Source organism: Strigops habroptila, chromosome 21 (genome assembly GCF_004027225.2).
Source record: "Strigops habroptila isolate Jane chromosome 21, bStrHab1.2.pri, whole genome shotgun sequence".
In the NCBI taxonomy this organism is placed as follows: domain Eukaryota; kingdom Metazoa; phylum Chordata; class Aves; order Psittaciformes; family Psittacidae; genus Strigops; species Strigops habroptila.
This window is the reverse complement of record NC_044297.2, coordinates 567,345-584,721: the sequence shown is the minus strand read 5'-3', so window position 1 is coordinate 584,721 and position 17,377 is coordinate 567,345. Positions and strand designations below refer to the sequence as shown.

Here is a 17,377-nt window from a genome sequence, read left to right as displayed (position 1 = left end):
TCATTCCCCAGTATAAATCCATCCCTCTGGCCAGTTAATCATGAGCCAATATCGAGGCTTCTTCAGGTTGCCCAAGGGAGTTGTGGCTGCCCCATCCCTGGCAGTGTTCAAGGCCAGGTTGGACACGAGCTTGGAGCAACCTGCTCTAGTGGAAGGTGTCCCTGCCCATGGCAGGGGTTGGAACTGGATGAGCTTTAAGGCCCTTTCCAACCCAAACCATTCCATGATTCTTTCACCTACCTGTGGAAAAGCAAGCTTGGCTGTCAGAGGGAATGAAGGGAAGGACTAAACACCACATTTCTGGCAAAGACACCACAGTCATTCCAAAGGCAGAGATGGATTTGGGAAACCGTCTACAAATATAACCCAACAGCCACAACCCCTTCTCCTCCTGCCCGTTTCTGCCATTCTCCAACTCAGCTGCTGGTTGACAGCGTGTTTTCAGGAGCTCAGGAGTCTCCTGCTCCTCCCAAAACTCCAGTCATGAGCCACACCCCAGCAAGCTCCACATCCACATGCAGAAACCACCCCGTTGTGGTGCCTCCCAGCAGCAGCCTCTCCCCAAAACCCAAGGGCACTCACTTGGGGGTGGTGAGCAGTCCTGAGAGCTCCTTCACGCCCGGCACAGCCTGGCCAACAGCCACGGGGACCGGCTTCCCAGCGACCACTGCAAGAGAACAGAAGAAGGAATGGCCCTTTCTCTCCTCCAGGAGTCTTTAGGGATGCCCCATCTCTCACACAGCTCCCCACAGGCTCATCCTGCCCACAAAGCATCTCCTGAAGGAAAGCTCTGCTGCAGACACGCTCCAGCTACTGGAGATGGGGAGCATCCAACAGAGCTGTGGCTAAAAACCAGAAAGTTGCCATTGTGGAAGTGTTACAAGGGACAAAATGGAAGGAATCAGCTTCAAAGATCTCTAAAGCAGGGAAATCTCACACCCTCAGCACCAAATCTCTCTCCTAAATGTTATCTCCACTTCATCCCCTCCTCCTAATCCATCACAGCACGGATCTACCACCTCAACGCAGCAGTTTGGATCTGGCTGGTCACTAGTGATGGAGTTTTGTCCCCATTCTTTAGAGCCACTTTACAAAATACACAGGCATGCGACGAGTCACGAGATCTGTTTATTGCAGCATTTGAGGGATACAACTGAGTTTGTCTGGTGCATTCCTCTGCTCACACGCACGGTTTAAAGGGAATTCTTGCTTTGGTTCATGTTTTACTTCTGCAATTCATTTCCTTTCTGTGGAAAGAAGTAAAGTTTGGAAAATTAAAATGAGAAGATTCCAGAAAGCAGAGATTTGCAAAGCTGCCAAGAGAGAAACTGGGACCTTCAAGAAGGATGTGTGGTGGTTAATCCTATTTCACAGTTCAAAAGGACTGCTGAAGGAACCAAGAGATGCTTCCAAGGGAGCAGAATTCTCTCTCAGCTTTGAAACCCTCTGATTTCCTCCCAGAACGGAGACGTGACCTTTCCATCCTGCCCTGTGCTGAGCTAACACTGACAAAGAGAACTGCTGCACACATCTGGGGCTCTGCGCTCCAACGTGAGGAAGACATAGACGTGAGGAAGATGTACGTGCCAGCGCCAAGGCAACATCCTCCAGTTCAAGGGTGACAGCAGCTAAAGCTTTCAGCCTCCCTTGCGAAGGCTCAAGGGGAAGAAGACCGAGCACATCACCTCTTCTTGCACTGCAGGGCCTCTGCAAGGTGGGTTTTCCCAGCCACAGGGGCAGGAGAGGAGCTGGAATTTCTCTGTGTGTGTATCAAGCGTCTATTGTGCCAGACTCAAGGGCCAAAGGGGATGAGCAGAGCGGGACATTCGGCTGCATCCTGAAGTCTGGACACACAAAGGTCTTCTAGAGGAAGGGACATCATCATCATCATCATCCCTAAAGCAGGAACACGATCCGGGTGAGAGCTTCGTGCAGGAGCAGAACTGGAGGTGCACACGACCTGCTCGGAGCAAGGGGTCCACCAGGACCATCCTGCTTCCAGGAGCGCTCAAGGCCTCGGAGGAAGGAGCCAAGCTCCCCTTGGCTGTAGGGGAGCGTTTCACTGGTGCGTGCTATGGAAAAGAGGGGCTCCTGCCAAGCTCCTCCGTGCTGTGAGCCCCCACGCTGCCCCAGCTCTCCCCACAGCGCTCACACCTTGAGCCTCAGCCTGGTTTGTGCAGCTGACTCCTGCAAAGCTCCGAGCAATGGCAAACCTCAGAGCTCCCTCCCCACGCCGGGCCCCAGCACCGAGCCCACTCTCTGGTTCAGAAGCAGCTGTACAATCACAACTCACTTTCTGCCTGGGTGCTGAGGGCTGCTCCGTTCCCCACGCCAGCAGCGTCGCCGTGAGACACAATGGTCACCTTGATTTTGGCTCGTTTGGAGGATTTGGTGCACTGGGTCGGGCTGGGGGTCTGGTGCCTCTTCAGCTGCACACGCACATCATCTTTGTCAGCCCCTTCCGAGTGCTCTGAGGACACTGGAACTAGGGGACACAGAAGGAGCTGTTTGAAAAGTAGTGGCCGGTGCCTCGAGGTCAGCGCTGCTCCGAGGTGTGGAGAAGGGACACATGCCCATGCACGCTTCCAGAGCTCCCTCCATGCCAGCCTTGCCCATCTCCCATGCACCAGGAGCCCACACTTCTCCTTTTCACCATCTACTTCATCTTCCACACGCCCTAAGCTGCTGCTTTAGGGCCAGGACTTCACTTAAGCTACTCACAGGCTAAGCATATAAAGCATATCACAGCATCTAAAGCCTGCTGTGATGGAAGGAAAACGGATGCCTATGGTGATACCACATCTCCACACATAAACCCTTCTCATTTCATAATGAATCCTGGCATCAGACCCCTCCAACATCCCTAATTTCCAGGCGAGGGGATGAAGGTGCAGAGGCTCACAGAGCTGGTGCTGCCAATGCTGGATTAGAGCTCAGCCTGCTCCTGACACAGCAGCGAAGGTATCTGCCTGCCTGTCATGCAGCACATCCCCTCCAGTGCTCCTCGCTGGCCCTCCAGGAGCTGGGCTGAAGCACTGGGGTTTTAAAGGCACTGAGCAAAGCAACAGGAGGTGCTGCAGCAAAGCCAAGCCCCCAGTACCCTGCACTGCTTGGGACTAAGGGGAGAAAACCACAAGCTGGGATTTGTCTTCCACATCAATGGCTTCTTCTGCTGTCGTGTCCTTGACCCGTCACATCTTGCCTAAAGCATGAGCTTGCCAGGGCCAGGGCTACCCAAAAAAAGCAGAGAGGACCCATGACAAGCACCTCTGGGCAGCCCAGGAACAAAACACAGTCAAGAGCTGCCACATCCTGCCCATCCACTCTCCAGGGGTCTTCCCCACCACTGGTGTAGGATCATCCAGCTCTCTCCATGCAGAGCTCCTGCAGACCACTGCTGGGCCAGCTAAGTCCCTTGTTCCAGATGGTCCTGGGTGTCCAAGCTGCGTATTCAACAGCCCAGGGGCCAAGATGCACATACCTTTTCATTTATACATAGATAAATGTGGATACATTACATACAATCAATATAGATGTGCATGTGTATATATATGTGTATTTATAGCCTCCCTATGTACCACCCATATACCTCTGAGCTGTGAGTGTAGGACAAGACTGTGGCCAAACCCCTAAATGTCGGGTAACTCCAAGCATTCTGGGGCCACTCATCTCACCAGGGTAAGCACCAAGGTTGGTGTCCTGATCTCCATGGCCACACTTCATAGAATCACAGAGTGGTTTGGTTGGAAGGGACCTTAAAGCTCATCCAGCTCCAACCCCTGCCACGGGCAGGGACACCTTCCACTAGAGCAGGTTGCTCCAAGCCCCTGTGTCCAACCTGGCCTTGAACACTGCCAGGGTTGGGGCAGCCACAGCTTCTCTGGGCACCCTGTGCCAGCGCCTCAGCACCCTCACAGGGAAGAACTTCTGCCTCAGAGCTCATCTCAATCTCCCCTCTGGCAGGTTAAAGCCATTCCTCTTGTCCTGTCCCTTCATCCCTTGTCCAAAGCCCCTCTCCAGGTTTCCTGGAGCCCCTTTAGGCACTGGAGCTGCTCTAAGGTCTCCACCTTCTCTTCTCCAGGCTGACCCAGCCCAACACTCCTGTGCCTCCCACCCTCCTGCAAACATGCATGGTCCAAATCACCATCCAGAGAGACCTCCTCAGGCGTGCACAGCCCACAGGCACCAAAGCCACCCCCCAAAGTGCCACCAGCCAAGCGGGACAGTGAAACGGCACATGCACAGGCAGAGGCATCAGGTGCCCCTCAAAGCAAGCAGTGACCCAACGTCCCTCTGTGTCCCCACTGCAGGAGAGAGGAGCCCACTTCTGCTCGCACTGGGGCTGCGTGTTCAGAAGGAGCAGAGAGTTATAGAATGGTTTGTGTTGGAAAGGACCTGAAGATCATCAGTTCCAACCCCCTGCCACAGGCAGGGACACCTCACACTAGACCAGGTTGCTCCAAGCCCCTGTGTCCAACCTGGCCTTGAATGTGCCCAACCATCCCCTTCCCAAAGCTGTGTGCCCCAGTTCCTACCTCACATCGCACTCGTCCAAGCCAATGTAGTAACAAGGCCAGAGATCTTAATCTTGCTTTTGATGCCACCAAAACAGAGGCCAGGCTGGGGCCAGCCTCTGCACACATCGCCACCAGCAGAGGCACATCCAGTGTGGTTCCTCTTCCCAGCAGATGCTGGGTGGGAGCACTCAGGATAAGCCAGGGCTCTGTGTGTGCTCCCAGGTTAACCTCATCACACAGGAGAGGGCACAAAACCAGGCTCAAGGGAGAAAGAAACCTTTAAAACAACCAGCCCAGCCAATACTTGCCTCAGGAGCTGTTGCCACAGTTGTACATGTGCAGTTTGGCCTATCTGGGGTGTGCTCAAGGAGCCTGTATCTTTGGAGTCTCCACACCACGTGCCAAAGTACCACCAACTTCTCTGCACCCGTGGTTGGCCTCATCAGGTTGAAAGCACCAGTAGTGGGCTATGGAGAGAGGCCAGTTCTCACCCACATCAATGGTCTCAGCACCCCGGGGTCACCCAAAAGGAGAACTGACACCAACAGCTCACATGATGACACCACAGTCCCCCAGGAGCCTTGGATTTCACCTCCTCCTCCTCTCCTAATCCCAGATCCACACAGTCGCTGCCATTCAGGATGGCAAAACATCTCTTTAAATGTGCTGTGGATCCCACCCGTTGATCCCCAACCCTCAGAGCAACACACACACACACACCCCCCCCCCTCTGTGTGCTCCAGCACCCAACACAAGATACCACAGGACTAAAGACTCCACGTCTCCTGGTCCAGAGAGCATCCCTGTCCCACCACACCATCGTCTTCCCAAAGCCATCCCTCTCCCTGACCTCTCTCTGCTCTTCTCTAGCTTGCTCTGGACAAAACCCACTGCTCCACATGTCCACATCTGCCCCTTCCATGTCACTTGGCACTCCCTTGTTTCTGCTCCCATGTGTTTGGGATGCTCCACCACCACCACACATGGTCTCCCAGGCTGCTGTTCACATCCCCCCTGAACCCCAGCACAGGAGAGGGATAAATTCACAGCCACAAACGCCACCACATCAGTCACAAAGCTTTGGTCCACCAGAGCAAACCAGCTGCCAGCCTCCACAGCTCCGTGTACCTACTGGGAGAGGGGAAGAGCTCAGGGGAAGTTAACGCTCTCGGTAGCAGGGAGCCATCAGCTTTAGCTTCAAATACAGCAGTGAGAAAGCAAAAAGCAGGGGGACAAGGGGACACGCTGGGCCACATCCCCAAACCAGTGCAAGGGGAGAGGAAGAGGATGAAAGAAGGCAGCAGAGACAGAGAGAAGGAGGGAAACAGAGAAAGAGACAGGAAGAAGTGAGGAGATACTCACCAAAGAGACATGAAGAGGTGCCAGGAGGAAGAGCTTTCCTCACCAGCATGTTTTGTTTCAGAAAAGCAGCAAACTGAGCTGAAATGAATCAGAGAGAATTACAGTATCACAGCCCGGCTCTGGGGAGGACAGGCAGCTCCAGGGACACCACTGGGACCCACACAGAGACCTGGAGCAGGCAGAGAGCTCCAGACACGGCTCAGCCAGCCACAGGGCTCAACACACACACTCCAGCCTCCTGCTCCAGCCAGCAGTGCAGCACATCCCACACTAGAAGTGGCTCCATCCCAGCTTTCACAGAGAGCACATCCCACCAGCAGGAGCCCTCTCCAGCCCCACAGCCACCAGGAAAAGGTCCAGCCCCCAGGAATGCCAGCAGGCTTGGCTGTGAGAGGCACAGTTAGCTTGGCCAAGCAGTGGCACCAAGAAGACACCAGCACCTTCCTGATCAGCTACAGGCACCAAACACAGGCCAGAGGCCACCCTGCCCCAGGGCTGCTGGCAAAACAAGGCAGTCACAACACATCCCACTGCACAGCCCCTCCTCCCGTGTGCTAGAAACCTCCTCAGCTACAACTACAAAGAAATAGGTTCTTTTCATGTGTGGTCTCAGAAATTAAGAGAGATCCAAGGTTCAACTTCCCCCTGGAGGCAGAGAAAGACTTTAGGGAGTGTGGAGGGTGACACTGCTGCAGGAGACAACAATCAGCCCGTTCAGGTCTGTCTTGAGCAAAGAAATAAGGAGAGAAGGGAGGATGGAGAACTACTCCCCAGGTGCTGCTGAGGTTCACCACAAGGGATCATCACCACCACCACCTGCATTCAGTGCTCACCACTGGGCTGAAGCTGCAGTGTAAGGTTTGTTATGAGCATCTAACAGGACAAACCCCCCCGTGGCTGAAGCTGGGTTCTTACTCTGAGCAGGTTCTGCACTGCCATTTGATGCAAGATGTCTCTGCAGTTACTCAACCCCCTCTGTTCCAGTCACAATTCACCCCGATCATCTCCTGAACACCTTTATTCTCCCTCCCAAGCAGCCTTCAAGGATGAGACACCAACTCAAGGGGCTCACACTTGAAGAATTAAGAGTGTGGCTACGTGCTGACTTGGTCAGCCAGAGGAAATGAAAACCCTTTAGCCAAAACACTAGTTACAACCTAATTTCAACCCTCCACAGGCTGCTGCCATCAGATGACAGTGACAGGGACCGAGCTGCAGGGAAAGCTGCCACAGGGAGCTTGGAATTCACGAGAGGACTCAGAAGACAAGCATCTACACACATCACGACAGAGAAAGACCCAAATTCAGGCTGCTGAGAGGGAGAAGGGGGGGGAAGCTGCAGGGCATTACCTTGGGCCTGCTTGTGTGCGAGGACAGTGTCCGGCCTCGGCACGTGCCTCTTCAGCAGCTGCGTGGGGCCGATCTGGCTGGGCTTCTGCAGGGAGGACACGGCGGCCACTTTGGTCTTGGGGCTTGAAGTGGGGCTGCTGGACAAGTCCTGCTCGAAGAGAAGGAACACATCTTACCCCCCGTTCCCCTTAGGAGCAGTTGGAACCCTGAGTGCAGCAGCACAACCTTTCCATGGAGCAGATCTTTTTGCACCACCTCAGGTACCTCTCACCTCCCTCTTCCAACACACTGATAGACAAAAAGCTCCCCATGACCCGGCTTCAGTGTGTGCTTGAGCCCAGAACCCCCCCGTGTGCTGGGCTGCACCCCCAGAGCGGGAGCAACAGCTCAGGGAGGGGATCCTGCCCCTCTGCTGCGCTCTGGGGAGACCCCCCCTGCAGTCCTGACCCAGCTCTGGGGCAGCAGCACCAGAGGGACGTGGAGCTGCTGGAGCGAGGCCAGAGGAGGCCCCGGAGCTGCTGCGAGGGCTGGAGCAGCTCTGCTCTGGAGCCAGGCTGAGAGAGCTGGGCTGGGGCAGCCTGGAGAAGAGAAGGCTCCTGAAGGGGAGACCTTAGAGCAGCTCCAGTGCCTAAAGGGGCTCCAGGAAACCTGGAGAGGGGCTTTGGACAAGGGCCTGTAGGGACAGGACAAGGGGAATGGCTTTAACCTGCCAGAGGGGAGATTGAGATGAGCTCTGAGGCAGAAGCTCTTCCCTGTGAGGGTGCTGAGGCGCTGGCACAGGGTGCCCAGAGAAGCTGTGGCTGCCCCATCCCTGGCAGTGTTCAAGGCCAGGTTGGACACAGGGGCTTGGAGCAACCTGCTCTAGTGGAAGGTGTCCCTGCCCGTGGCAGGGGGTTGAAATGAGACAATCTTTAAGGTTCCTCCAACCCAAACCAGGCTGGGATTCGATGCTATTTCTCTGACACAAAATCATCTCTTTACACAAGCTCAGCCTTCCCCAGCTCAAAGCACCCCAGAGCGAGCCCCCACCTCTGAGCCTGAAGGTGAAGCAGGCACTTTGGCTGCTGGGGAGGCAGGTCTGCTGCTCCTTTCTGGCAGGTCAAAGGACAGATCCCTCCTGGTCGAGTCTCGGGGCTTCTTCTTCTTCTCCGCATCCAGGTCCCGGGGATCAGAGCCCGAGTGGCTCTCTGCTCGGGTGAGGACTCCAGTCAAGAAGTCAGCTATTTCATCCTTGGAAAGGTGAAACACAGAGTAAGTGGTGTGCAGGGGTCTGAACAACTCATCTTCACAGCTTGAAACTAAGAGAACAAAAGATTCCCAACAGGACAAGGCTCTCCCAGTTTAACATTCCACAGAAATAAGCCCTAAAACCTTACAGACAGACCCTGGCTTCTCATTTAAGCTCATACTCCACTGATTTCTGTTACATGGGAGAGAAACAGGATGGTTTCTCCAATGCTCCTGCTTCCTTCCCCAGGCAGAGGTGCTGGAAGACCCTGAAACCTGCTCTTTATTTAAGGTGCAGCACCAGGAAGCTCATGTTTCTCCTCCTGAAAGGAGAGAGACACTTCAAAATCCCACCCATGGGATAACTCCCTTCAACCCAAGCAAGCCTGGCAGTGAGGTTATAACTTGTGCTCACTGAGACATTTCAGCACAGGGTTGTTTTAGAGATAAGAGGTGTGAAAGGAGGATTTCTGTGGTTACCTGGATGCACCGGTCCACCATGCTCTGGGTGAGGCCTTCTGACTTCTTTTTGGCTTTGCTTATCCTGTTAAATAAACCAGATGGAAGTCGACACGTTGGGTTTTCCACTTTCACACTCACAGCAGCACGTCTTCAGTCCCACTATCAGAGTTCCACATTCCTTCCTTTCCTCTTCTTCACTGGTTATCCCCACTATAGACTTCTATGATGCTCCAAACCCTTGTCCGTGCTGCTGGCTGCAGCTCCAGCCTCAGGCCAACTCCATTCTCCCTCCTTGCTCAGGGTTTTGGTGCAGTTATCCCAAACACACACATTTCCTGAAACCTTAAAAGCCTCTTGCCTCCTGCATGGCTCTGATAGCCTCCCTTACCCCAGTTCTGTGCACAGCCTCCAAAAGCCACATATTCCAGAGGCAGGGATGGCACGAAAGAGCAAATACTTGCTCTGGTGTCACCCCATGCTGTACCCTGCATCTGTACTGGGAGAAATGATACAGATGTATCATAGGAAAACATCCCTCTCTCCAACCTTCCAGGTTTGGAATAACAAAGCTGATCCTGATGGAGCATGTCTCTGCAGTTCCCATCTAGTTTCAGTACCCAGTCTGGGGGTTTATTTGTGCACAGGATGCTGAGATGTTCCCCAGTGTTCCTGGGAAGAGAGGATCCATCTGGCAGAGCGTTACCTGAGGTTGTCATCTGCTCCTCCCACCACCACCATGCTGTTATCAGCTCGTATCTTCTCCCGGAAATCTTCCATGGCTTCCATGTTGCACTGCAGGGAATTCTGCCCGATCACAAAGAGGACAGGGGTCTTCATCTCCAGGAGGGGGTCATCAACATCCTGCAAGAGCAAAGGAACTGTAATGCACAAGGACCAATCCAGTCTTTGGAACAAAGCTGGGATAAGGCTGAAGAACCACCAACAGTGAAGCTTCCCAGTGGGATTTCCACAGCCAGACCAATCCCAAAGGAAACTGCTCCAGAGCTGCACTGTGCTCCAGCAAATGCCTTTGATAGAGATTCCAACTGCCCTCAGAATCAGCCGTTTCAGTAGCTCACCCCAACATTCCCAACCCCATCACACACTGGTCAGTTACTAAAGGAGCAATTTGGGCTCCAAATGAATCAACCCAAGCTGTCCTCTCCGGTGCCAAAGGCCACAGTGAACAAGTGACCCCACAGATAAGCCCCCAGGAAGGAGCAAACCCATGTAACAGCAGAGACAACCCAGCACAGGACCCCTCACACCCACTGCTGCTGTTAAATGGCTCCATGTCCCTTTGGTCCTTACCCCTCTGGGGCCATCCACGGTGAGAAGGGGGAATCCAAGGCACACAACTGCAGTGACATACTCCATCACTGAAACCTGGAGGGAGAAAGCCAGAGTCAGCATCCCAACAGTTGAGTGCATCCAGGGTGCAAACACAGCTCTGCCAGGTCCTGCCGGGCACAGAAACATCTTCCATACTTAGGCCTGGCTTTGCTGGGTTAAAAGAGTGGGAGCAAAAAACATGGAATGGATCAAAAGACTAATTATATGTGGTAAAATCCCTCCAGGCCCTTGTCCAAAGCCCCTCTCCAGGTTTCCTGAAGCCCCTTTAGGCGCTGGAGCTGCTCTAAGGTGTCCCCTTCAGGAGCCTTCTCTTCTCCAGGCTGCCCCAGCCCAGCTCTCTCAGCCTGGCTCCAGAGCAGAGCTGCTCCAGCCCTCGCAGCAGCTCCGGGGCCTCCTCTGGCCTCGCTCCAGCAGCTCCACGTCCCTCTGGTGCTGCTGCCCCAGAGCTGGACACAGATGAAATGTGCCAGTGACACCAAACTGACTGGGGCAGCGGACACTTTGGGAGAGCCGCCCTGCAGAATGACCTGGAAGAACGGGCTGAGAACCTGATGAAGTTCAACAAGGACAAATGTAAGATCTTCCAGATAAGGCAGAAGTTGTTCCCTGTGAGGGTGCTGAGGCGCTGGCACAGGGTGCCCAGAGAAGCTGTGGCTGCCCCATCCCTGGCAGTGTTCAAGGCCAGGTTGGACACAGGGGCTTGGAGCAACCTGCTCTAGTGGAAGGTGTCCCTGCCCGTGGCAGGGGGTTGAAATGAGACAATCTTTAAGGTCCCTCCAACCCAAACCAGCCTGGAATTCTCTGATGAAGATGTCATGGTCCCACTCGTCAGGCCACCCCTGGAATACTGGGTTCAGTTTTGGTTCCTGCTATGCAAAAAAGCTGTGGACAGGCTGGAGAGGGTCCAGAGAAGAGCAACAAAGATGATCCAAGGACAGAGCAGCATGTGAGGAAAGGCTGAGAGAGCTGGGACTGTTCAGCCTTGAAATGAGGAGGCTCAGGGGAGACCTTATCCCCATGTTCCAGTACTTGAAGGGTAGCTACAAAGAAGCTGAAGACTCCCTTTTGACAAAGACTCACCTGGATAAGACAAGGGGTAATGTGTAGAAGTTACTCCTGGGGAGATTCCAGTTGGACACAAGAGGAAAACTGTTCACATGAGAACAACCAGCCATTGGAATAACCTCCCCAGGGAAGTGGTGGACTCCCCAACATTGGACATTCAAGGTTTGGCTGGACAGGGTCCTGGGACATCTAGTCTAGGTCATGTTTTGCCTAGAAAGGTTGGACCAAATGATCCATGAACAACCTGGGATTCTATGGAATTGCTTATGCCCCCACGACTAGAAAGGACATCTGTCTCAAAGCCAGGCCTTGGAAAGAGAAAAGGCACAAGAACAACCCCTCTTCAAGAGCCTTAAACCAGCAGCAACTCAAACCTAACTCTGAATTGAAGCTGTCAAGTGGGAGGATGTGAAGGAATCAGGTACTTACGTGACAGGCCACCAAGGCACCGGTGTTCCACCCGATCAGGATGATGGGCTTGTGAGAGAAGTGGCTGTGAATCTATGGGGGAAAGAACAAGAAGACATGGATGGAGAAGAGGGACAGACAACGGGACGATGCACTGGGGTGGGACACCACCTCCAGCAAGGTGAGCAGTGCGATGGGAGCAGCAGAAGCTTGTTGCTTGACTCACCTCGGCCACTTTGCCCCTCACAGCCCCGATCATGTGCTCGAGACACTGCAGCACCCCCACCCCACTGCCGTTGTTCAGCAGATGGGTGGTGATGGGAATCACCTGGGGGGTGAAAGGGAAGGTCAAGAACGAACCATGGCTCTGCTGGGGATGAGCACTGACAACAACTAGCACAGGCTGGAACCACATTTGTGCATGAACTTGTGCTTCTCGCTCCTTCTTTCCCCTGGAATTCATTTCCATGGAAAGTGAATCCCCCTAAAGAAGAATCCCCCTAAAAACAGAGGAAATGGAGAATTCCCCCCAGAGACAACCTCTGCCATTGACCTGGCTCTGATACACCCAGTACATCTGCCACACTGATTAAGAGCATCCTGTATCCAGGCAGAGGACTAAGGTGACCTACAGTCTCCTCCAACCTCTTCCTACTGGAGACTCCTCAATCCTTAGCAACAGTTGCAAGACAATCTGAATGGATGAGGATTATCAAGAAGATAATTCACCTTTTCTTCCCTGTGAGGGTGCTGAGGCGCTGGCACAGGGTGCCCAGAGAAGCTGTGGCTGCCCCATCCCTGGCAGTGTTCAAGGCCAGGTTGGACACAGGGGCTTGGAGCAACCTGCTCTAGTGGAAGGTGTCCCCGCTCGTGGCAGGGATTGGAACTGGAGGAGCTTTAAGCTCCCTTCAACCCAAACCAGTTGATGATTCAATGAAAATGGATGATTTTGATTAGCAAGAGACCCCAAATGCATTGAACTTGGGCAATTTAGAATCATAGAATGGATTGGGTTGGAAAGGACCTTGAGATCATCCAGTTCCAACCCCCTGCCATGGGCAGGGACATTTCACACTAGACCATGTCACCCAAGGCTCTGCCCAACCTGGCCTTGAACACTGCACATCCCCTGTGCAGCGGCTCAAGTGCAGGTGGCAAACACCATCCTCTGCTTCCAGCACAACCAAGTGTTTTGGTGCACCAAAGGCTTACAAAAGCAAGCTCAGCCGTTGCAGCCCAGCCCTGTTTGAACTTCCCTCCTTCCAAAACCAGCCATACAAACCTTTCCCAGGCAGGAAAGCTGCGACTGCCAGAACCGGTGCCGTCGGGAAGTGGGGAACATGGAGTTGGAGGGTCCAGAGGAAGCAATCAGGATGAGGGGGGAACCAGGCAATTTGCTCTACAAAGTGCAACAAAGAGACGTGTCAGGGACAGCACGTTCCCTGCCCGGGACCTCGCTGCCCAGCCTGCACACAAAGCACAGGGATCTTCACAGCTCATTAATCCATCCCATTCTCCTCAGGCAAAGCTACCTCAGGATAGTACGGGGGAAAATGTGTCCAAGGAGCCCCCCTCCCTGAGCAAGCCTAAAGCAGGAGGAAAAGAGCCCAGGAAGCAGGAAAGAGGTAGAAAGAAGACAGCAAAAGGGACAGGAAGCCTAAAGCTGATGTGAAACCCACCCTGCAAGGCCCAAGAGGTACTCACTGGTTTATTATGTGACAAGACACCCACTGCTGGGTCCCAAGGTCTCTTCAGCAGCAGAGACAGAGCCTCAGCACCCGCTGCCCCTGTCTTGGTGGTAGAGGAGAGCAGCATCCTGTCGATCAGGGTGGGGATCTGAACCCAGGGGCCAGAAAAGAGGAGGAAAAGGATAAAAACTCCACCAGCTCCCTTTAATGAGCTTTATACAGGGAGAACGTAAGTGACAGCAAAGCCTTGCGCTGCTTTATCACCTTTCCTTTAAGTGTTTGCAGAGCATCCAGGTAAGCAGCCAGCACTGGCAAGCTCAGGGTCTCCACCAGCGTTGTGTGCAGCCACTGGATCAGTTTGGTGTCCCAGTTGACACTGGCCAGAGCCTGGCGGACCCTCCGGGCGCATTTGTCCACTGCTATCCTCCTCAGGACCGGCTCGTTGCAAGCCTAAAAACCAGGAAATCATAAAGAAACACAGTCATGGGGAAAACGAGGCATCCCACGTGCATCCACACCACAGGAAAGGAGTGGTTTGGGCAGCCCAAAGTGTTTTGGCAGCAAAGACAGACCAACATCGTCACAGGGAGGACAAAATCACCCCTCAAAGCAGCCCAGGGCTGCCTGTTTCTTACAACTACACATCCCAAAGACCCAACTACTCATTTTGACTCAGTTGGGCTTTGCAAAGCGGGGCTGATGGGAACACACACACTGCTGGGAGGGGAAATAGGGAGGAAAAGCCTTACCCCTTCATTAGCCAAGCGAGCCAGCCTGTCAGACTGCAGAGCCTTGTGAATCTTATTGAACAGCTTGTTCTGGGCCATCGTCCACCCTGTCCTGTCGGGAAAACCAGAGGGAGGGACACAGGTCAGTGACACCCAGACACCCAGGTCCTGCAGGCTGCTGCAGAGGCAGCACAGGCGGGTATTGGGTGCTCCAGAACTGATCTACAGCCATGGGCAAAGCGAGTTGTGCTCCCAGACAACTGTTTGTCATGGCAAGAAGACCATGAATTGGGTCGACTCCAGCCCCAGGGAGGGTTGTTAACAGAGGTTCAACAGCCTCTGCCATAAAATCCAGCAGCTTCCACAGCAGGCACTGAGGAATGTGGACACAGAACCTCAGCAGGATGCTGATGACACCGAGCTGTGTGGTGTGGTTGACAAGCTGGAGGGAAGGGATGGGATCCAGAGGGAACTGGAGAGGAGGGACTGTGTGAACCCCACGGAGCTCAACAAGGCCAAGGCAAGGTCCTGCCCCTGGGTCAGGAAATCCCAGGCACAGCTACAGGTTGGGTGCAGAAGTGATTCAGAGCAGCCTGAGGAGAAGGACTTGGGGTGTTGGGAGAGGAGAAGCTCCCCATGACCCGGCTTCAGTGTGTGCTTGAGCCCAGAACCCCCCCGTGTGCTGGGCTGCACCCCCAGAGCGTGAGCAGCAGCTCAGGGAGGGGATCCTGCCCCTCTGCTGCGCTCTGGGGAGACCCCCCCTGCAGCACCGTGTGCAGGGCTGGTGTCCCCAACATAAGGACATGGAGCTGTTGGAGCGAGGCCAGAGGAGGCCACGAGGATGATCAGAGGCTGGAGCACCTCCCGTATGGAGCCAGGCTGAGAACATTGGGGCTGTTCAGCTGGAGAAGAGAAGCTGCGTGGAGACCTCAGAGCAGCTTCCAGGGTCTGAAGGGGGCTACAAGGGTGCTGGAGAGGGACCTTCATCAGGGACTGGAGCAACAGGACAAGGGGCGATGGGTTCAAACTGAAACAGGGGAAGCTCAGGTTGGAAATGAGGCAGAAGTTGTTCCCTGTGAGGGTGCTGAGGCGCTGGCACAGGGTGCCCAGAGAAGCTGTGGCTGCCCCATCCCTGGCAGTGTTCAAGGCCAGGTTGGACACAGGGGCTTGGAGCAACGTGGTGGCTGCTCAGTGCCCGGATCTCTTTCCCTGCTCGCACCGAGCTACCTGTTGACATGCTCTTCCCAGTCGTCGGGGGGTGGAGGAGCATCAGCGTCCGTGCGCGCGAACATGACGTGGCGCTCGCACTCGTTCATCACGCTCCGCGCCTTCTGGTTGTCGTAGAGCGGCACGGCCACTGGCGTCACCGTCTCCACGTCGATGGGGACGTCGGCCTCGCTGTCGGGAATAAGGATGCTTTAGAGGACGGGAGCACTGAGGTTCCTGAAGCACGGATCCTGGGGCTCTGAGCCCCGGCAGCTCCCTGATCCCCAAAACAGAGCCCTGAGCCAGGGACATTCCAAGTGGGGCTGGATGGGGCTTGGAGCAAGCTGCTCCAGTGGAAGGTGTCCCTGCCCGTGGCAGGGGCTGGAGCTGGAGGAGCTTTGAGGTCGCTTCGACCCCAACCAGGCTGGGATCCCATGAGCCTGAGCTCCCTCCTCACCTCAAACTCACCCGTGAGCCCAGCCCCACATCTCGACCCTAAACAAACTATCGAGGCCACAACTCCTCACCCCAATGACCCCCAACTCAGCCCCACACTTCCCTCCCCACAGCCCATCCCGCTCCCCATGGACCCCAGAGCCACAGTGTCCCACCACCACCACACCAGCCCCACACTCTTCCCTCACAGCCCCCCAACCCCACAGGATACCCCCCTGCCCCACAGTCTCCCCTTACACACCCTCAGCCCCACACTTCCCCCTCACAGACGTCTCAGGCCCCCCCCGGCCCCACAAGATTTGCCCCAGTCCTACAGGCCCCCACTGCCCCTCATAGACTCCTCAAGAACACCCCAGCACGCACACAGGCGCCTCAGCCCCACTGAGCCCCACCCCACCTGACCCACACGTTCCTCAGGACCCCCCTCCGGACCCCCCAGAGACCACTCAGCCCCACAGGATCCCCCCAACCTGCCCCACAGACCCCTCAGCCCCCACACAGGCCCCTGAGGGCCCTCCCAGCCCCTAGACAGAGCCCTCATCCCCCCAAACCCCTCAAGATCCCCTTCAGGCCCTCAGGAACCTCTCAGCCCTATATAACCCCCTGAACCTGCCCCACAGGCCCGTCGAGACCCCCCTTAGCCCCACAGGCCCCTCAGCCCCACAGAACCCCCTCAGCCTGCCCCCTAGACCCCTCAGCCCCACAGGCCTCACAACCCAGCCACAGGCCCCTCAGCCCCACATCTCCCCCCGCAGGCCCCTCAGCCCCACAGCCCCCGCACCCCCTCACAAGCCCCTCAGCCCCACAGGGCCCACATCCCCCCGCAAGCCCTTCAGCCCCACAGACCACACATTCCCACCCAAGCCTCTCAGTCTCACAGAGGGCAATCAGCCCCACAGGTCCCACATCCCCCTGCAAGCCCCTCAGCCCCATAGAGGCCTCTCAGCCCCACAGAGGCCTCTCAGCCCCCACATCCCCCCCCAGCCCCACAGGCCTCTCAGCCCCCACATCCCTCCCCAGCCCCACAGGCCCCTCAGCCCCACAGAGGCCTCTCAGCCCCATAGGCCCCTCAGCCCCACAGAGGCCTCTCAGCCCCCACATCCCCCCCCAGCCCCACAGGCCCCTCAGCCCCACATCCCCCCCCAGCCCCACAGAGGCCTCTCAACCCCCACATCCCCCCTCAGCCCCACATCCCCCCCCAGCCCCGCAGGCCGCGGCTCACAGGGCGGCGCCGGGCTGCCGCCGCGGCGTGAGGAAGAGCATGCGGGTGGGACGGGCGGCGCTGGCGTCGGGGTGCGCGCTCCAGGGCTTGGCGTAGCTGTGGTCGAGGCAGACGAGGTCGAGCTCCCGCTCGTGGGCCGACAGCTGCAGCAGCAGCGACGTCCCCATCCTCCGCGCCGACCACTGCAGCTCCCGCTCGCGGTCGCGCTCCCCCCCGCGCTGCGACATGGTGCTATCGCCGCCGGTGCTGCGACATGGCCCCGCTATCGCCGCGACATGGCGCGACAGGTCCCCCCCGCACCACCACACACACACCCCGCGCTGCCCGCTGCGC

The 17,377-nt window shown here is 55.9% G+C and overlaps 1 protein-coding gene across 8 annotated transcripts in view; it reads right to left on the bottom strand.

Moving 5' to 3' along the window:
• Positions 1-17,377, bottom strand: part of KANSL3 (KAT8 regulatory NSL complex subunit 3) — a 28,808-nt gene extending 11,431 nt beyond the window's left edge. For 3 of the 8 annotated variants that reach the window (XM_030510042.1, XM_030510047.1, XM_030510046.1), the window contains exons 1-16: positions 17,045-17,377; positions 15,388-15,558; positions 14,182-14,272; positions 13,697-13,882; positions 13,449-13,580; positions 13,027-13,143; positions 11,971-12,072; positions 11,766-11,837; positions 10,230-10,304; positions 9,622-9,779; positions 8,937-9,000; positions 8,259-8,459; positions 7,230-7,377; positions 5,880-5,957; positions 2,294-2,485; positions 583-667 (exon numbers count right to left, since the gene is read on the bottom strand). In XM_030510042.1, coding sequence (XP_030365902.1) covers positions 583-667; positions 2,294-2,485; positions 5,880-5,957; positions 7,230-7,377; positions 8,259-8,459; positions 8,937-9,000; positions 9,622-9,779; positions 10,230-10,304; positions 11,766-11,837; positions 11,971-12,072; positions 13,027-13,143; positions 13,449-13,580; positions 13,697-13,882; positions 14,182-14,272; positions 15,388-15,558; positions 17,045-17,271 — 2,099 coding nt within the window. In that variant the 5' untranslated portion in view covers positions 17,272-17,377. The remainder of the gene's footprint in view (positions 1-582; positions 668-2,293; positions 2,486-5,879; positions 5,958-7,229; positions 7,378-8,258; positions 8,460-8,936; positions 9,001-9,621; positions 9,780-10,229; positions 10,305-11,765; positions 11,838-11,970; positions 12,073-13,026; positions 13,144-13,448; positions 13,581-13,696; positions 13,883-14,181; positions 14,273-15,387; positions 15,559-17,044) is intronic. The other 5 variants (XM_030510045.1, XM_030510049.1, XM_030510044.2 and 2 more) reach the window with 3 other exon arrangements.